Below are 21,635 nucleotides of genomic sequence, written 5' to 3' on the forward strand. Positions count from 1 at the left end.
AGCCAATCGTCGAGGTAGTTGAGTACAGTGGTGATCCGGCCTTGGCGGGACTTTAGGGTGATTTTGTGGCACTGCGTTAACAGTGCTATATGCAGGGGTGCACACTGTATCATGGACACACTGCCTACAGTATAACAGAGAAAGACCTCTCGAATACGAGAGACCTCTCGAAAGGGAACCAGCTTCATAGCTCTGTTTTGCTTGAGAACAGCATGAGTGTTCTGGCCATCCAGCTAGACTAGTACTGTACCATAACCAATCAGCACTATATCAGCATAAACCAGCATGGACCTCTATAACATTCATGCTTGTTTATGTTGGATTTCTTATGCTGGTGTTTCACAGGGTTGTTGTTTTTGTCAGGCAAACTCTGGTGAGATTTTGTAATTAAAAGTCAGGCTTTTTTGTCAGAGGCTTTTTTGTTGTTTCAAGTCTCAGAGCCCCCCTATTCCGAAAATATTTAATGTCCCTGTGCCACTCTATCTTACCATGAACTCATCGAAAATGATTGTGCAATTGTCTTTAATTCTGTGACTCAGAGGAGGTGCAATTTGGCCTCACGTTGTTTTATTTTCTGACGCTTATTTTCCTACTGCTCTCTTGGGACTGTGGTCAAAACAAATACCTCTTCTTGCCCTAAACTGATGCACAAGTGTGCAGAAAGAGTGCCAGACAAGCTGGTAACACCAAACTGTGCCCAATGTTTGTACATGTCCTATTGTGGTTTCCACTTTATGTGCTGATGCTTCTACTGTGGGAGGAATATGGTGCTAAGATGGGGTTTTCTCTAGTAGAGGAGACTCTGCAGGAAAAGTGTGTGAACTTGGATGCTCCACAGAACATTTATGGTGATGGTTTCTATCAGGATGGGGATGTGATTATCGGTACTCTCATTAATGTACATAACCTGGCTGCAACCCCTGACCTGCGCTTCACCAGAAAAGCTGAATTAGCACCATGCTTAGAGTAAGTGATAATCCCTATCTAATTCACTTTCTTATCACTCCTCACACCTGTCAGACACATGGAGTTTGTGTATTGATGTGTTCTGTAGAATATATGAAAGATTGTTTTTCCTGCATTTTATTTTCAATACAATTTTTTATTTTTTTTATTTATTTTGTTTTATTTGCAAAAGTCTAACTGTAGTTTGTTTAAATTTAAAAGGATTATTCATGAATATTCTCTAACTCAGAAAAATGCCTGTATGTGTACTTTGATGTATCTTTTGTACATTTGTCATTTAAAAACGGATGTTTTATATTTGGTTTTTTGTTATTTTTTATTATAAATATTATTTCTAAACAGCAGCATATTAACTGAATTTTAGAATGTGATACATGGAATGCATTTTATCATTTACACATGCATTTTATCAAGTGAATATCATTTTACAATTTCTTAATCTCCAGGTCATTTTTTTTATAATGTTTTATTTTATTTTTTATAAAACTTGTAACCTATAAAACATAAAAAAATGGTGAAATATAGGTGAAAATAGATTAGTTTATAGAATTATCATTCAGTGTACTAACCCAACACAAAACCCACATGTGCGCACAAGACAGGACAGGCATGTGACAAACCCATTGCTGTTTATCCTGCAGTGCGATTTTTCGCAGCTCAAGTGATCACTGTTTGATTCTTGCTCAACACTGGAAAACTTTTACCACCTATTCAATATTTTGTGTCACCTAAGACAAACAAAAATAATTAAACCAGAAATCTGCTGTTAGTTTTCAGGAACGTTCTGTTCGCTGGCTTCAGGCGGTTGTGTTTGCAGTTGAAGAAATTAACCAAAACCCCACTCTGTTGCCGGGGGTCCGACTGGGTTATCACATAATGGATAGCTGTTCCCGATACCCCCACAGCCTGATGGCAGCTGTCTCAATGATTAGTGGAGGAAATAAAACTTGTGGTACCATTAAACCAGCCAAGCTCCTCATTGGAGATTCTTCTTCTACTCAGAGCATTCTTCTATCCAGGACGCTGAGTCCCCTGCGGATCGCAATGGTGAGGTTATATTATGCTCCAAGAAAGATTAATTGTTTTTGAATTGATGTTTGGATATTGGTAAATATACAATATTACAAATGCAAGCTCTGTGCTAATATTGTTTTAAATGTGCTTTCAGATCAGCTACCTGGCTAGCTGCCAATGTCTTAGTGACAGACGAAAGTACCCTAATTTCTTCCGCACTGTCCCCAGTGATGGCTTTCAGGCACGCACCATGGCACAAATGGCCAAACGCTTCGGTTGGACCTGGGTTGGAGCCGTGGTCGCCGATAATGACTATGGGCGCGGGGCTGTGCAGGTGTTTGAAGAGGAAATCAAGGGCACGGGGATCTGCTTGGCCTTTTTTCACACACTCTACAGGGAGCAATTGGCAAAGGATGTGGCCCGTGCTGCCACAACAGTCCAAGCCTCTTCCGCCCGTGTGATCTTGGTGTTTGCTTGGTATTCAGATGTAGAGGCGTTTCTCTTGGAATTGATCCGAAGGAATGTGACAGATAGGCTGTTCCTGGCAAGTGAGATCTGGAGCACCAGTGACTATCTCTTGGAAAATCCCCAGCTCTACACAATCTCTAAGGGAACCCTAGGTGTGGCATTACGGAGCGCGCAAATACCTGGTTTTGATGCACATCTTCGGCAGCTACACCCTGCCCGCTACCCTGATAATGAATTCTTGAGGACCTTGTGGGAAAAAATGTTCGGCTGTAGCCTTATGAAAAGCTCTTCCATGGTAATTCAGAAAGCCCTGCCCTCATGCAGTGGCAGAGAGAGTCTGGAAGGGATTCAAAGTCAATTTACAGATACTTCTCATCTGAGAGTGACATATAATGTTTACTTGGCTGTATATGCTGCTGCTCATGCACTTCATTCTTTGCTGGCGTGCACCCCGCAAAAAATCTCTGATCCTAAAATAAAACCAAAGTGCTCCTCTCCAGACAACATCACTCCAGCACAGGTATGCATCTCATGTAAAATATTTTTGAAATATTTATTTAAATAGTGGTTCAAAAAAGGACCCATTTCCAAATGTATGAACGCCATTGCATTTAAATAACAAACTATTAATCCAGCTGCCCAACTGTCATTCATTTGAAAGAAATCACTTTTCAAACAAGACATTTTACAATAAGAAGTGTAAAAGTTTTTACATTTGTAGAATGTTTTACATATTTTAATATTTTATTGTATTTATTCTCTGGTGCTCTTTGGTCATTTCTGACCGGAAAATGTTCTGTTTAAAAAGCGAGCGCTGTGTGAACAAAAGCCAAAACTAATGCCACAACGTGTACGTAGTTATCGTGCGACTCCTAGAGCTTGTTTTTTCAATAATACAACCCTGCAGTGCCAGAAGAGCTAGTCGGTGTTTTAAATGCAGAGAGTGTTCGTATACAAAAGAAACTAAAATTAAACAAGCCGAAATGTGCGCAAACTGGACACAAGTCGAGACCACGGAGCTCCTTAGTATCGCCGCTGAAGCTGAGCTCGCTCGCCATTATACGTCACATCCGGATGTTACGTGTCAACTCGATCCGGGACCGTTACGGGTTGTGTGTGAAAGCGCACATATTACGGTATTTCGCTGGCAGTGTGAATGGGCCAAATCTAGCGGCCAACAAATGCCGGGTCGCATTATCCGTGTATTTGCCGGAATCGCAGTGTGAAAGGGGCTATAGAGACCTCTCTATAAAATGCTGCAAATATTTTTTTCTTACACTTGAAAGGCAATTTACACCGTTGCAAAATGTATTTTGCGCATGCAAATTTAATTTTCGCTTGCAATCTTATGTACACTTTCACAAATCTTACCATGCGTTTGCAATTCTATATGGCATCAATTTACTTTCATATAAAGACCCATTAATTTCCACAACGTATGGATCATCTAAATCCCCTCACTTTTTCAAGGTTTCAAGTGTCAGCTCATAAAATGTGTCCAACAGGTAAGATATACTCCTAATATATGTTTGTTTCCTCTTTTCATCTATATAACTCATCATATTACATAATTGTTACATAATTAACATATTACATAATTGTAATATGTCATTAGCTGGACTGTCGGCTCATGTTCTATTGAGTTGTTCATCATAATAAGGGTTTGTGTTTTTGTGATCGCTATCATAACTCTGGTCATAATTGTAATATGTCGTTAGTTGGACTGTCGTGCGTGTGTTCTATCAAGTTTTTCATGATAAGGGTTTGTGTTTTTGTGATCGCTATAATAACTCTAATCTGGTTGTAATTGTAGTATGTCGTTAGTTGGACTGTCATGTCCGTGTACTATCGAGTTGTTTATGAGAACGGTTTGTGTTTTTGTGATGGAAGGGGTGACTTTTTCATTGAATATTCAACCTGGATTAGTTACACAGATTCTGCCATTGTCGTTGCCTGGGTTACGTATGTGTGGGGCGGATCTATCAAAATAGGGCCGAGACCCCTTTTGGGGGTAGGGCGGGGCGTGTTTGTTTTGGTAATTTGAAATATCAACAACGGTTACCAGATAGGACCTACCCCACCTTTAAAGGGTTAGTTCACCCAAAAATGAAAATTCTGTCATTACTTACCCTTATGTCATTCGACAACCGTTCGTTCATCTTCGGAACACAAATGAAGACAGTTTAGTTGAAATCATATTGCTCAGAAAGGCCTTCATTGACACCAATGTCATTTCCTTTCTCAAGACCCATACAAGGCACTAAAGAAAGATGTCGTTAAAAAGCCCATCTCACTACAGTGATGTTACAATAATTTTATAAAGCGACGAGAATAAATTTTGTATGCAAAAAAAACCCCAATAACGACTTATATAGTGATGGGCTGATTTCAACTTCGAACCGTTATAAATCAGCATATCGATTCATGATTCGGATCATCAATGTCACACGATTTCAGCAGTTTGGCGGTTTGACATTCGATCTAAAACATGAATCGATATGCTGATTTATAACGGTTCGAATCTTTGTTTTTTTTGTGTGCACAAAAACGATTCTCATTGTAACCACTCATTCAACCACTGTAGTGAGATGGGCTTTGTAATGACATCTTTAGTTCCTTTTATAGGTCTCGAGAGAGGAAATTACATTGGTGTCAATGGAGGCCTTTCTAAACCATCGAATTTTAACAAAAATATCTTAATTTGTGTTCCAAAGATAAAGGTGTCGAACGAAATTAGGGTAAGTAATTAATTACAGCATTTTCTTTTTTGGGTGAACTTACACCATTTGAATATGTCTGAATATGCAGTATTTTTTCTCAAAGCAAACTCAAGTAAAACAATACATAGCCCATAATGTAAATATGAAGTATTTGGAAATGTTAAGAATGTGCTATTACACACTAATTAACATTATTCATTGGGTTAAAGGAGTACTTCAGCGCTGGGAAGATTAATCTGTATTTAAACTGGGTCATTAATGTAGTAGAAATGTGAAATTATTATTTTTTAATTTAGTGCTTTCTATACTGAGAAAAGACAGAAAACGTATTTTTGTCTCATGGGGATGAAAGACAACAATTCCCAGACTGCTTCGCTGCCCTACAAGGCCACTCCCAAAGCCACTGCTACTAGATTACTGAATCACTGATCACTTTCCCACCGCGACCGCGTTCATTTTCATAAAATCAGTTCAGTTAGAGAATAAACACTACAATTAAAAACTGAATGTGTCTGTTCAATATGTGGTTTAGCCGCTGAGGGAGTCTCACAGCCCAAAAGACTGCAGGAGTCAGATATATTGACAGTCATGCATGAGCTTGTGATGAGAGCTGAGGTAAACACGTCCGTGGCATAGATTCACAGCGCATGTTCAGTCTGCCGCGTTTTCAGTTCATGCCTTTGAAAGCTTAACTTTCATAGGAATTAGTTTGGGAAGTTGAAAGACTTACTTTGCTCTGCTGGCCGCACCTTTAAACATGAATGTCTGAGGCTGCAGCTGCCAGCTGAGTGCTGTGTGATCTCGCAAACCTCCAAGCGCAAGTTGAAAACATGCAGAAATGGCTCCCTCTGCTGGCTGTAGTCTTTAGCCTTTGGCCAACAATTCCTCCGATGGCACATATTGGGGGGGGAGTAACCCTTTAAATGTCCACATATTTTCTTCACATCAACTTCGTCGCTGTTCCAAACATTTGCATTTTCTCTCTTTCCCTGACTTGTTCAGCTTTTACAGCATATTGGACAAGTTCATTTCACCACTCTGTTTGGAGAGGAGTTTTATTTCCAAGAAGGCAGCATTCCACCTGTCTATGATTTGGTGAACTGGCAAAAAGCTCCTGATGGTTCACTCCACTATGTTTCCATTGGACGAGTAGAGGGAAATCAGCTCATTATTAATGAGTCAGCTATTTCATGGCCTGGAGTGTCAGGAAAGGTGAGAGGGGCTTCTAATAAAATAAAAAAATAAACATTGTATCCATCAAATGTCTTCCTTGTCATGTTCCCAGATGCCTGTGTCCAAGTGCACTTCTGAGTGTCCCCCTGGGACACGTAAAGCCATTAAGAAGGGTCTTCCGGTGTGCTGTTTTGACTGCCTGCCCTGTACAGAGGGGGAAATCAGCAATAGTACAGGTCATTAATGCTCTCTAACACTATATTTTACTCTGACAATAATTCATTAAGTCACTAAACACTAAAGAGCTTTAATGTTCCTGTTTTTTCCCTAGGCTCAATAATATGTTATCGCTGTCCCCAAGAGTTCTGGTCAAATAGTTTCAGAAATGAATGTGTGCCCCGTGAGACTGAGTTTCTCTCTGTTAGAGAAACAATGGGCATTACACTGATGGGTGTTGCTGTTTCAGGTGTTGTCATTACAACGACAGTGGCTGTTATTTTCCTGTACCATAGGAACACTCCAATAGTCAAAGCTAACAACTCAGAGCTCAGCTTCCTACTCCTTCTTTCTCTCAAACTCTGCTTTTTGTGTTCACTAATATTTGTAGGCCAGCCATCGCTCTGGTCATGTAGGATTCAGCAGGCTGTGTTTGGTATCAGTTTTGTCCTGTGCATCTCCTGTATTCTGGTCAAGACAATTGTGGTTGTAGCTGCATTCCACTCCACTAGACCTGGATCCTCAGCTCTTATCAAATGGTTCGGACCAGGCCAGCAGAGAGGAAGTGTTCTGGTCTTTACCTGCATTCAGGTGGTTATCTGTGCCATTTGGCTCTCTGTCAGTCCGCCTTCACCTCGCCGTAACTTTGGAATCCAGGGTTCAAAGGTCGTCCTTGAGTGCACTGTTGGGTCAGTTGTGGGATTCGCCTGTGTACTGGGCTACATTAGCTTTCTTGCTTCTGTCTGCATCCTGCTGGCCTTCTTTGCCCGTAAACTTCCAGATAATTTTAATGAGGCTAAATTCATTACTTTCAGCATGTTTATCTTTTGTGCTGTGTGGATTACTTTTGTGCCAGCATATGTGAGCTCACCAGGGAAGTATAGCGTAGCTGTGGAAATTTTTGCCATCCTGGCCTCTAGTTTTGGACTCTTATTTTGTATCTTTGTCCCAAAATGTTACATTATTTTACTCAAGCCAGAAAATAACACTAAAAGGTTTCTTATGGGAAAAGCATAATTATACTTTTAAAAACCTTTTTGAGTTTTGTGATTCTGTGTTTCACAATAAAGCTGTTCTGAGTCACAGATATGTTTATTTCTTTCATTCATTCAGTGCTTCTCAAATCTGTTCAGGAGATTTTGTGGTAACACTTTATAATAACGTTCAGTTGTGAGTCATTTATAAGTGGTTAGTTAATGATGAACTAATAATTTACAAAACATTCATAAATGATTATCAAGTGATATGCTAACATTTTATAAATGTTTTGTAAATTCCATTTACAAGTCATTTACAAGTGATTAGTAAATAATTAACAAATGATTTATGAAACATGACTACGTGTTCATTAATGATTAATGAGTGATTTGTTAATTATTTTACATATATTCAGTAGATTAAGTTATAAGTAATTTACAGTTTAATAGTTAATAATGAACTAATGATTTACAAAACATGACAATGTATTTCATAAATGTTACTAAATTGTTACTTTTTTGTATATTTTGTAGATTCAGTTATACAATATTTATAAGTTATTAGATAATGATAAACTAATCATTTACAAATCATGACTATACATTCATAAATGATTAAGTATAATATGCTAACAATTTGCAAATCTGTAAGTTATCTTTTAAAAAAAAAAATAGCATATAAAATAACCAAACAGATCCATAGTAAATGGTTAAGTTACTAGTTAATATATTATTAATCACTGAAATGTCAGTGTACCATTATCTCAATAAACAATTGTTAATTGTGAACAAATGATGATCAAACCATTAGTAAACAATGAATTTATAATTTATTGATGCATCATTAAATTTTTAAGCTGGTCTGTTAAAACCTACAAAATGCATTTATTCTAAAGCAATTTTTTTAAAGAATGATAAATTACTATTTGTCAAATTAATAAACATTTTAGAATGACTTAAAGTCAGGGGATAGCAGTGCGATAAGTTAAATCCTTTTACTCAGTGGTGCAGACTTGTGTTCTGTGTGGGGTCTAACGTTAGTGATAATGTGAACTGGTTTACCCTCCAGTGAAGCATCAGGTGCACGTGTCAGAGAAGACATCTGTCACCCTCACCAGTCAGCATTTACATTAATGTACACGCTACAAAGTGTTCATCACCTCTTAGAGATGATGTTGTAAACGCATGAATAAATAATTTACAAATCTTTATCACCCGTTACAAATGATCTGTACATGTATACAAAGCATTTACAACGCTTTCTGCGTCCCCTAATCTACACATCATTCGTAGATATTTCTTACCCGTTACAAATGATCTGCACACGTATACAAGGCATTTACAATGCTTTTAGCGTCTAAAAGTGTAGACTATTCATTACTTGTAAATGTTTTACAAGTCATTTGTAGATATTTCTCACCCGTTGCAAATGCGTCCATTGATTGCTACAACAGATGTAACATTAAATATGAAAATTAAATTCTGCTATTCTTCACCTGTTGCAATAGAAATGTGTAAATAGGTAATTCATCGAATTACTGTAAGCATTTAAGTTAACTCATAACCAATCCCTTCCCTAAACCTACCCGTTTGTGTTTTATAAAAAAAAAACAAAAACAAAAAACATGCAGATAGGACTGCAGGAACAATTTATTCAAAAAGTACAAATATTCCAAGTGTCTCGAGGCCAAACGATTGGTTTGTGTGAAGTAAATCCCCAGAAGCGATCAGCAGCGCCGAGTCCATCAACCGGCCGATGATTAATGATTAACCATAGACAGTAAAAGAAATGGACGGAGGGATCCCATTGCCTTCTACGGCATTAAGTGATGTCAGTATAGGAGCACTCACTTCCTGATGGCTGAGCGAACTGCGCAGGCTCAGACTGAGCTTGACGACGTAGATGTGACGTGAGCCTCCTGTCTGACAGCTGTAGGTCTTCTAGTAGATGTGGAAAGTGAAAGCTGAATCACGTTGTTTAAATATTTTCTCCCGTTGCTTTTGGCTCACTACGGGCTTCTCCCCATTCTTCCCCCTTGACTTTATCAGACTTTATGTCTCCACGTCCCCCCGACTGTCTCATAGACAGTAGAAGATTGCCTGCGAGCGTCTCCTCAGGTCTATACGGTAATTTCTCAACTGTGCGACAGAGTCGCGTTGGTTATGACGCAATAGTTAGCCTGTTTTTACAAAAACAGCTTCTACGGGGCGATAGTGTAAGATACAAGGTAACGGAGCCTTTTATGCATTGTCGTGTTTCTTTAGAAATAAACAATGGACAAATGGAGTCTTTAAATGCCTCTGATGTAAAGTTATTCACTGTCAAAGTGACTCAAAAATGAATGGGAGTCAATGGGATGCTAACAGCAGGTGATGGCTTGGTTAGCAATGGCAGCCCCTAGGGGTGGAACGCTTTCCGAGCGCTAGATTACCCCCTTGTGATTAACACATTTCAAAATTTGCCGCCTGGAACTTCCGGAAGAAACGTCACGACAGCTTTGACAGCATTGGCTGTCGTGTGTCACGTGACCAATTGCATCATTACGTCAGCCTTGATTGTAAAATGTCATTGGCTCTCGTGTGTCATGTGACCGATTGCGTCCTGCTAAAGAGTCAGGACAGGAGTATTATTTGAATCATAAATATGATAAATATGCGTTCATAAAGGGATCATCATTTCAATGATTAAAACATTTAGATCAACTCTGTTCTTCACATAAAGATATCGTATGACTTCAGAAAACGTTGAATACAACATGAGCTAATACTTTAATACTGTTTTTGGTCAGTTTTTGCAATAAAAATTAGCCTATTTATATTTATAAAATCATGTCTACTTTTACAAATGCAAAGAATTAAATGCGTCTTGATCTGATGCATTGGGATATGAATCAATACATTATATGGGCTACTCGTCATTTACTAATGGTTTGATCATCCTTTGTTCTTGATTAACAATTGATTGAGAAAATAGTATATTGACATTTCGTTGATTAATAATATATTAACTAGTAACTTAACCATTTACTAAGGATCTGTTTGATTATTTTTATTAAATGTTTTTTTTTTTTAAAGATAGGCCTAACTTATGACAGATTTGTAAATCGTTACCATATAAATCATTTATGAATGTATAATTATGATTTGTAAATTATTAGTTTATCATTATCTAATAACTTATAACTATATAAAAATAATGTATAACTGAATCTACAAAACATACAAAACATTTATGAAATGCATTGTCATGTTTTGTAAATCATTAGTTCATTATTAACTAATCATTTGTAAATCACATATACCTGAATCTACTAAATATAAGTAAAATAATTAACAAATCACTCATTAATCATTAATGAACACGAAGTCATGTTTCATAAATCATTTGTTAATTATTTACTAATCACTTGTAAATGACTTGTAAATGGAATTTATAAAATGTTAGCATATCACTTGATAATCATTTATGAATGTTTTGTAAATGATTAGTTCATCATTAACTAACCACTTATAAATGACTTACAACTGAACGTTATTATAAAGTGTTACCATACATATATCACTATATAAAAATGATGCTATGTATAGTTGATGTAAACTATATGATTCATGATAGTTGTTTTATCCAAGGCTCAACTTACTGTTGAAGGCCTATTTATAAATTATAATTCAGCCAAACACAAATTTACAAATGTAAACTCTATCATGTTCTCACCATCATGTGGTTTTTTCGTTTAACTTCCAAACACAAATTAAGATTTTCTTTATGATACCTGAGGGATTTACGTCCCTCCTGTTGGTAAAAATAACTAATCAAGTGTCTAATCCAATTCCAAGTCTTCTGAAGAGACACAAATTATGGCTTATGACGAACAGATTAACAATGACACGCATACTGCAGTAAACACGGACATTCAGATGACTGCGTGACGCACAAAAACATACATGAGTGAGTAAATGCATGAATTCAAGTTCTTGGATGAACTACACATTTAAAGTTTGAGAACGGTCATTTTGACCTGCTTTCTTGCGATTTAGATTTGTGACTGATTGCATTGATCATCTGAAGTGCAAGTGCTGCCGGAATGGCACTTTTCAAAGTCAAAGCGCAAACATCATTTATAGCGGCACTTCTTAATGAAAAAGTTGGAATGGGTTGAATATCCAGATTTACACTTGAACACTTCTGGTGGCTTCACTCCCTAATTACAGTTTAGAACCCAATGAGTGACCCAGTTTTTTATATTGATCAGTGGTTTCAGCCCTAAAAAGATGGTTGCAAAACACCTGTACTACTGACTACCACAGCACTATGCATATATTTAAATTATTTTAGGAGAGCATAGTAAAACTTTTCTTTACTCCTGCAGGCACATGTTTATGGGATGGATTTGTAAGATTTGCGGTTTTGTTGCATCCATCCAAAACTACATTTTGAAGCACTATCGTTTGAAGCATGGACATTGCCAGTCACTGCCATGTTTGCATGCTAGTTGTCCTCGCTCATTTAGAACATGGAGTGCTTTGAAGTCACATTTGTCAAGACAGCATCCGTCAAATAGATCTGTAAAGGAAGGAGAGGCCATCTTCTTTAAATGTGAACTTTGTAACTCCAGCAGGTTTTCAACTTTTCATCGGAACACATCTGAAAAAACATGAAAAGGTTGTGTGTGTGTTTGATAATTGTGATTTCATTACAAATGTGTACGGAACTTGAAGATGTCAAGATTTCACAGAAGATGAAGATATCGAAAGCTTCTTAGAGAACAACTCAGAAGAATTGGAAGACGTAGTTACATTGAAAATAGCTCATCTTCTCTTAAAATTAGAAAGCATTTACAACGTGCCCAACAAGTGTATTTAAGAACTAGTGGAGGAACTACAGTTCATTTCATCATCTGTCTCAGTAGCCGTCATTTTGAACACTGTCAATTCCTGTTTGAAGAACAACAACTGTACTGTTGAACATTCAGTAGTTTCAGATTTGGTTAAACAGATCTGTGACTCAAACCCAATCAGCTCTTCTTTAAAATCAAGTGGACCGCTCTGCACGCAATATAAGAGAAGGAAGTATTTTAAAAAGAATTTTCCCATAGTTGAGCCTGTTGAATATGTTCTTGATGAGAAGGCTAGAAGAACCGAATGTATCAATATGATCCAATTTCGCCATCTCTGCTACAGATATTAAGTAAGAAGGAAATTCAGGAGAAACTATAATTTTCTTTTCAGTCAAGTTCTCAGTCTGTTCTTTCATCCTTTCACGAGTTCCCACTTACATCAAATTAAATAGAGTAAAGATTATGCGTATTTGGCGTGCTGTCCAGGGGAGGGCTCCGGGCTCGGATTTTTGCCCGAACCCAGAGTATCCCCCCCCATGGTAAAGATACTCTATAACTAGACTGTAATGTTTTATGGATTGTGATGGCATGTAATGAGGGTTTATTAAATTGAAGTGAGGACATGGGGTGGTGGAGGGATGCTAAAATAAAAATGGTCAACGAGAGGAGGTAAGTCTGTAGTATAAGTACACCTCCTATCGTTGATCAGATTGATTAGCTTACCATTCTCCACCTGCGTTTAATTAGGTTTAATTATCTGACATGCTCCCCTTGTTAATTAGGTTTGATTAGCTGACGGCTCCGTTGTTTAATTATCTGTTAGTGCTCCTCCCGAAATTAGTTAATAAAACTTCACTTCACGAGTTCCCACTTACATCAAATTAAATAGAGTAAAGATTATGCGTATTTGGCGTGCTGTCCAGGGGAGGGCTCCGGGCTCGGATTTTTGCCCGAACCCAGAGTATCCCCCAAAATGCAAGGAGTGGAGGACAGCCACCAGAAAACCCCTAAATACGCAGAAAAATTGGTGGGCTGATAATTTGAGAGGCCTGGCTGCTAGACCAGGAGAGCCCGTGTTGCCTTGCTGCTTCGGGCGGACGGGTTCTACTGGCTGAAGGAAACTGGGCGTTGGAAGACCGATCGGGAAAGCTCTTGCCGCGTCTGAGGGGGGCCAGGCTCACTGCAACAGACGGGAAAGAACCCTACCGGACAATGGATGAGGAGAATTTTTTGTAAAATTACCGATCGGGAGGGCCCTTTGCAACATCTGAGGGGGGTCCGGCTCACTGCAACAGACGAGAAGCGAGCTCTTCCGGCTGATAAATGAGGAACATCCTCAAAATCAGAGAGGCCGATGGGAAGGCTCTTACAACATCTGAGGGGGGCCGGGCTCACTGCAACAGACGAGAAAAACCCTACCGGACGATAAATGAGGAGCGGCCTAGAATTTGGCGTACCGATCGGGAAGGCTCTTTATCGAGTCTGAGGGGGGCCTGGCTCACTGCAACAGACGTAAGACGAGCTCTTCCGGCTGATAAATGAGGAGCATCCTCAAAATCAGGCGGGCAGATTGGGAAGGCTTCTTACAGCATCTGAGGGGGGCCAGGCTCACTGCAACAGATGAAAAAGAAGACCCTACCGAACGATAGAGGAGGAGCAGCCTAGAATTTGGCGGACCGATCGGGAAGGCTCTCTACCAAGTCTGAGGGGGGCCTGGCTCACTGCAACGGATGTAAGATGAGCTCTTCCAGCTGATAAATGAGGAGCATCCTCAAAATCAGCGGGGTAGATTGGGAAGGCTTCTTACGGCGTCTGAGGGGGGCCAGGCTCACTGCAACAGATGGGAAAAAACCCTACCGGCCGATTAAATTAGGAGCGGTCTTAAATAAAATTACCGATCGGAAAGGCTCTTGCAACGTCTGAGGGGGGCCAGGCTCACTGCAACAGACGAGAAACAAGCTGTACTAGCTGATAATGAGGAGCATCCTCAAATCAGAAGGACCGATTAGGAAGGCTCTTACAACGTCTGAGGGGGGCCTGGCTCACTGCAACAGACGAGAAAAACCCTGCCGGCCAATAAATGAGGAGCAACCTTGAATTTGACAGACTGATCGGGGAGGTTCTTGCAACGTCTGAGGGGGGCCGAGCTCACTGCAACAGACGAGAAACAAACCCTAACGGCCGATAAATGAGGAGCATCCTCAAATTAGAGTGACTGATCGGGAAGGCTCTTGCAATGTCTGAGGGGGGCCCGGCTCACTGCAACAGACGAGAAACAAACCCCCACCGACCACTAAATGAGGAGCATCCTCAAATTGGAAAGACCGATCGGAAAGGTTCTTGCAACGTTTGAGGGGGGCCGGGCTCACTGCAACAGACGAGAAACTAACCCTAATGGCCGATAAATGAGGAGCTTCCTCAAATTAAGATGACCAATCAGGAAAGCTCTTGCAATGTCTGAGGGGGGCCCGGCTCACTGCAACAAACGAAAAAACCTTACCGTCCGGAGAAAGAGTGCACGACGAGATTCAACATGCGCGAAGTTTGAAAACCGTCGATCGGGGGCTCAAGCCGCATCTGACGGGAGATTAGAATCACAGCGTCAGATGAGTGCGCCCTACCAAATTGATAAATGGGGCGTCGAAATTAAAAAGAAAGACTGACCGAGGGGGCCCACCCAGCTTCCGCCAGGAGCAGATTCCTGGCATCAGATGAGTGGGTACTATCGGCCGACGGTACGGAGAAAGAGATGGGGAAACACACGCCAGGAGAGTTTTCACAGCAGTCGACGGGAGATCAATGCTCACTGCAATCGGAAAGGGAAGCTTCACCGGACGGAAAAAGAAAAGATAGATAGTGACTGAGAGGCTCTGACGGCATCCGATGGGAGATTAAGACTCATTGCTTCCAATGGGGGAGCCTCGCCAGATGGATAAGGGAGAAAATTAGCCAGAGAAACTGAGCTCCTGTGGGAGCAGAGGGAACAGCACTGCTGCGGCAGTGGTGAAAATTAGTCAGAGAAACTGAGCTCCTGCGGGAGCAGAGGAAACAGCACTGCTGTGGAGAAAATTAGCCAGAGAAACTGAGCTCCTGTGGGAGTAGAGGGGACGGCACTGCTGCGGCAGTGGAGAAAGTTTAGCCAGAGTAACTGAGCTCCGTGTGAGCAGAGGGAACAGCACTGCTGCTGCTGTGGAGAAAATTAGCCGGAGAAACAGAGCTCCTGTGGGAGCAGAGGGAACGGCACTGCTGCTGCTGTGGAGAAAATTAGCTGGAGAAACTCGGCTCCTGTGGGAGCAGAGGGAACAGCACTGCTGCTGCTGTGGAGAAAATTAGCCGGAGAAACTCGGCTCCTGCGGGAACTGAAGGAACGGCACTGCTGCGGCAGAAGAAAAAATGGTTGAACAGACAAATGGAGAAACATGTTTGTATAACCAACTGAGACTTTTGAAATTACTGCTTGATTATTGCAGAATGCTCCTTTTAACTAGTATGAAGGAAATAACATATACTCCCTCACAATTGTGTGCAACAAATTACGATATAATCGTATTACAGAAACCTTGTCATTGTATGCATTTACTTGGCATAAACGAGAACTAATCATGATTGTGAACTGCTCTGAAATAAAGCGTTGTTGTTGTGAAGGCTGTAGAACGCACAGATTCTGAATGTGAAGCTCACGTTTATTTAATGAAATCATGGCCTTTGAGGTTTGCGTAATCGTGATATACATTTTCTTTCCCCAAAATATAAGATGGCTTAAAATAATATAATTATTATGCTATACAATATAGCCTACTGTAAGAAATTTGTGTTATATTTAGGAAAACAGGAGCTCCAAATTGGATTGTATTTCATGAAATGCAGCTCGTCTTGCTTCGTCCGGATTCTGACTTTCAGTTTGCAAAGTCTCTGTCCGGATCAAACTGAACGAAGGTTAGGTTCGTTTCTTGTGCGAAAGCGTTCTGTATGGTTTGAATTATCTGACCATTTACAGTAAGTTCCTTTTTATGTTGATGTAATGTTAAAAGCCTTATAGAAAGCCCTCTTTAGGTGAATTTTGTTTGTATGAATGGCTACAACTTCTAAAGATATTTCAAAGGAATTTCCAGGTTTTTTTTAAAAAAAAATATTATTATTATTATTATTATTATTATTATTTTTATTTTTTATTAATTAATTAATTAATTTATTTATTTATATATATATATATATATATATATATATATATATATATATATATATATATATATATATATATATATATATATATATATATATATATATATATATATATATTTTTTTTTTTTTTTTTTTTTTTTTTTTTTACACGCAACCACCAATATTTCCACTTCTGGTGTCATTATAAATGTAGTACTAGTGAAGTAATTAGATGTGCTTAGTTTTCACAAAAGCTCTCTCTGTTTGCTGCAGATCATTAAACTGTAATAATAATAATAATAATAAAAAAAAAAAAAAAAACTGGAAATTCCTTTGAAATATCTCCCCTTCATAGGCAAAATCATCGAAAAAGTTGTTTTCAATCAACTAAACAAATTCTTAAACTCAAACGGATTCTTTGAGAATTTTCAATCTGGTTTCCGACCGCATCACAGGACAGAGACAGCGCTCATAAAGATTATAAATGATATTCGCTTAAATACTGATACAGGCAAAACATCAATTCTGGTTCTACTCGATCTCAGTGCTGCATTCGACACTGTTGACCACAACATACTTCTAGACAGGCTGGAAAACTGGGTCGGGCTTTCTGGGATGGTCCTCAGATGGTTCCGATCATACTTAGAAGGGAGAGGTTATTATGTGAGTATAGGAGACCATAAGTCTGAGTGGACGTCCATGACATGCGGAGTCCCACAAGGGTCAATTCTAGCACCTCTCCTGTTTAACCTGTATATGCTGCCACTGAGCCAAATAATGAAAAAGAACAATATTGCTTACCACAGCTATGCTGACGACACCCAGCTCTACTTAGCACTGTCACCTAATGACTACAGCCCCATTGACTCGCTGTGCAAATGCATTGATGAAGTTAACGACTGGATGTGCCAAAACTATCTTCAGTTAAACAAAGACAAAACTGAAATCATTACATTTGGAAACAAAGATGAAATTCTTAAGGTGAACGCGTATCTTGAGGCTAAAGGTCTGATAACAAAAAATCAAGTCAGGAATCTTGGTGTAATTTTGGAGTCAGACCTGAGTTTCAGTAGTCATGTCAAAGCAATAACTAAATCAGCATACTATCATCTGAAAAATATTGCAAGGATTAGATGTTTTGTCTCCAGGCAAGACTTAGAGAAACTGGTTCACGCTTTCATCACCAGTAGGGTGGACTATTGTAATGGCCTTCTCACTGGCCTTCCCAAAAAGACCATTAGACAGCTGCAGCTCATACAGAATGCTGCTGCCAGGATTCTGAGCAGAACCAGAAAATATGACCATATCACACCAGTCCTCAGGTCTTTACACTGGCTTCCAGTTACATTTAGAATCGATTTTAAAGTACTATTACTTGTTTATAAATCACTCAATGACCTAGGACCTCAATACATCGCAGATATGCTGATTAAATACAAACCCAACAGATCACTCAGATCAGCAGGATCAAGTCATTTAGAAATACCAAGAGTTCACTCAAAGCAAGGAGAGTCTGCCTTTAGCTATTATGCCAGCCGTAGTTGGAACCGGCTTCCTGAACAGATCAGATGTGCTCCAACAGTAGCCACATTCAAATCCAGACTCAAAACACATCTGTTTAGCTGTGCATTAACTGAATGAGCACTGTGCCACTGTACGTCCGACTGATTGCACCTTATCTATGCATCATTTTTTTAAATTTTTTTATAACTGTTTTAGTTTACCTGTTCTTTTCTTTGGTTATCATCATTTTATTACTTTTAATTCTCTTTACATTGTATTCTTTTTCTTATGCATTTTTTTAGCCCTATTTTAATTCCTTTCTATGTAAAGCACTTTGAATTGCCATTGTGTATGAAATGTGCTATATAAATAAACTTGCCTTGCCTTGCCTTGCCACACTGCCTTAGAAGTCTGTCCAAAATCATTGACAAAACGCTGCTTTACAAGCCATGTCTCGTAAGGCAGTGAGGCAAAGAGTCAGCTGGCTAAGTTTTTGGGAGTTACTCGCCCGAGTGACGATGCGCTGACGTCAGACGCACGTTCGTTTACGAGCCGATCAATGTCAAGAAGCAGCACACTACAATAGTAATGGGAAGTTCGGATCCTTTTTACTGATACGGATCTTTGAATCTTGTTCAGCAAAATGGACGAATCTTTTCTAAAGTGATCCCGTTAATTTAAGCAGAATCTAATTAAAATGTTACATGTTACATTTTCCAGCACGTTTAGTACTTCCCTGTACAGAACATATGCGCGTGCTCGGTAAACAAATGAACAAATCGCTCTCTGAGAAAACTCGTTGTTCAAAAGATTCGGATTAAAGATTCATACAATGAATGAATCGTTCGTACACAGCATCACTACAGCAGGACGCAGTATGTCATGTAAGTTCTTTAGTGCACTCGCACAATTTGCAATGTGAAAGCAAACAAAACTAACCAAACATGTAAAAATGAATCAAAACATGAGCTTCAGTTCAGACCCCGGTGCGGACTTTAAGGTGTGGAAATGCCCTGAGTCGCAAATGCTTGTAAGAAGGTTGTACTCACTGTGTCCCTGTGTGACCGAGCTCATATGGGCGTCAAGTTGAGACGCATTGAATCAAGGGAGAGCTGGTTCCGACTAGTAGGCTTGTCTTTTTTTTTTTTTTTTTTTTTTTTTTTTGTGATGTACGCTGTAGCATTGTCATTATCTGAGTGATGTAGCCTCAAAATATCTGTACATTCACTTTCCCAGAAGTATAATTATTTGTTCATCACCACGGTCACCGCGTGCACCATGATGTACGTATTCTCGTGGATTAAAAGTAATGTAGGCAAAGTACACAGCGATCGCAAGCTTGAGGTGTGCCAGTAATACATTCATTATTTAAGGTTGTTTTCTATTTCTTAAGTCAGAAACTGTTGTAGGTTAATGTTGCAAGTCTCTGCAGTGTGAATTCTTTGATGAACGAGTGCTGCTTTTGCAGTTGACTCTGTTGTCGTGGTTCCAAAAACGCAACGTTATTAACATGCTTTTAGGACATTGATTATTGAAGTTGTTCATCGATTAGAATTGTTAGAAGACAAAATGCCAATTGTGTTTCGTAGGGAAAAGCAGAAATCTTTTACCATGAATGCTGATGAAGCGGTATGAGTTGAGTTTATAAATAGCTTAAACTTTTGTTAGGAAAATACTTGTTTCTTGAGCATTTGGAGTTAGCCTAGCAGCGTGAGTGTGCAGGTGGGGCGACCTGCCTGAAGCCATCCATGCTAAAATAAAAATGGTCAACGAGAGGAGGTAAGTCTGTAGTATAAGTACACCTCCTATCGTTGATCAGATTGATTAGCTTACCATGCTCCACCTGCGTTTAATTAGGTATAATTATCTGACATGCTCCCCTTGTTAATTAGGTTTGATTAGCTGACGGCTCCGTTGTTTAATTATCTGTTAGTGCTCCTCCCGAAATTAGTTAATAAAACTTCACTTCGTGATGGAACCCATTTCAAAGAAAATGAGATTTTATCCAAAGATGAACAAACACTGTATTTTCTTCTCTATATTGATGAAATTTGCAATCCACTAGGAACGTCATGCAAAAAACACACAAAATCACTGGAGTGTATTGGGTATTAGCAAATCTCTCACCACAATTTCATGCTACTCTTACCAATATTTACTTGGCTGTTCTTTGCAAGGCAGTTGATGTAAAGAAATATGGCTATCGGGCAGTTCTTGAGCCATTACTGAAGGACATTGTAAAATTGGAGGAGGAAGGGCTTTTTGTTCCATCATTGGGGAAGAACATCAAAGGTATTATATTTAGTGTGGTAGCTGATAACTTAGGGGCACATTCCATCGCTGGGTTTGTTGAATGTTTTTCAGCATCGCATGTCTGCAGATTCTGCTCGGCGCATATTGCAGATTTCCAGCAACAAGAAGTAACAGGCTCATTTGAGCCCAGAACAAAAGATAAGCACTCTGTTCATGTGGCAAAAGCCTTGGAAAATCCAAGTCTATCACATTGCTTTTGTGTGAAACAACAATGTGTTCTGACAGAAAAACTGAAGTATTTTCATGTTGTGTCAGGATATCCTCCAGATCTTCTTCATGACCTTTTAGAGGGAATTGTGCCACAAGAGTTGGCATTGTCTTTAAATGTTTTCACCAAGAAGAAGTATTTTAGCATTAATGAATTGAATGAGGCAATCAGAAAATTCCCTTTCAAATGGTCTGACAAAACCAACTGCCCACAAGCAATTCCACTGAACCTGAGTCTTCAAAAGAGCATAGGAGGAAATGCTCATGAAAATTGGTGCATGCTACGCTTTCTTCCATTCCTAATTGGTGCAAAGGTACCAGCAGAAGAACCAGCATGGCATTTACTCATGGATCTCAAGGACATAGTCAAACTTTTGGTTTCTCCATGTCACACTGAAGAGACAATTGCTTTCTTGGATTCCAAGATATCAGAACATAGACAGAAATTCCAGAACATCTTCCCAGCTGAGCGGCTCATTTCAAAGCACCATTTTCTAGAACAGCGGTTCCCAAACTTTTTTACCTGCGCACCCCCTTCTATGTCCCGAACGGGTTCGCGCACCAAACCCCCCCCCCCCCCCCCCCCCCCAAAAAAAAAAACGAACAAAGCTTTGTTTTATCGCCATATAGAGACTCGTGTTTAATCGTGGGCAAATAACAAGAACATGAATGACAATAACACAATCAAAAAAGTTTCAATATAATGCAACAAAGCTACGCACAAGCTTCCACTTTAAGCTCAGTAACAGAAAGCACGTTTATTTTCAGCCGCATAAAAGAAACATTGCAGCAATAGGCCGCTAGGCCTATTCGATGACTGTGGAGCTAGCATTATCATCATCATAACACAACGGTTTTGGAAATTAGAATGACAGTACATTAAATTAAATTGCAATGAAGTTACAAACGAAAACGATCCACAACATTAAAGAGAATAAGGTCCGATATAGATAAAATAAATAAACATGAGGATCAATCTGAATCTTTTCAAGTGCGACATCAAACATAAAATGTTTCACTATTCTCTCGGTCTCTTTTGCCTCCAAATCCCTCACTCTCTCTTGGTCCCTCTACTCCTT

At 39.3% G+C, this 21,635-nt stretch overlaps 1 protein-coding gene across 1 annotated transcript; it reads left to right on the forward strand.

Moving 5' to 3' along the window:
* Nucleotides 1-700: 700 nt before the first annotated feature.
* On the forward strand, nucleotides 701-7,574 carry olfcr1 (olfactory receptor C family, r1). Its single transcript, XM_067419858.1, has 6 exons — nucleotides 701-966; nucleotides 1,737-2,013; nucleotides 2,135-2,968; nucleotides 6,171-6,380; nucleotides 6,454-6,577; nucleotides 6,673-7,574. Exons 1-6 carry the CDS (start codon nucleotides 701-703, stop codon nucleotides 7,572-7,574), a joined length of 2,613 nt encoding a protein of 870 aa, XP_067275959.1.
* The last annotated feature ends 14,061 nt before the right edge of the window (nucleotides 7,575-21,635 follow it).

The sequence above is a fragment of the Pseudorasbora parva genome, chromosome 16, assembly GCF_024679245.1.
Source record: "Pseudorasbora parva isolate DD20220531a chromosome 16, ASM2467924v1, whole genome shotgun sequence".
Taxonomy (NCBI): domain Eukaryota; kingdom Metazoa; phylum Chordata; class Actinopteri; order Cypriniformes; family Gobionidae; genus Pseudorasbora; species Pseudorasbora parva.

Coding starts and splice junctions, on each gene's coding strand:
- olfcr1 (XM_067419858.1), top strand. CDS start 701: ATGTTTGTACATGTCCTATTGTGGTTTCCACTTTATGTGCTGATGCTT. Junction 2,969..6,170: donor ACAACATCACTCCAGCACAG/GTATGCATCTCA, acceptor TGACTTGTTCAG/CTTTTACAGCATATTGGACA. Junction 6,578..6,672: donor GGAAATCAGCAATAGTACAG/GTCATTAATGCT, acceptor TTTTTTCCCTAG/GCTCAATAATATGTTATCGC.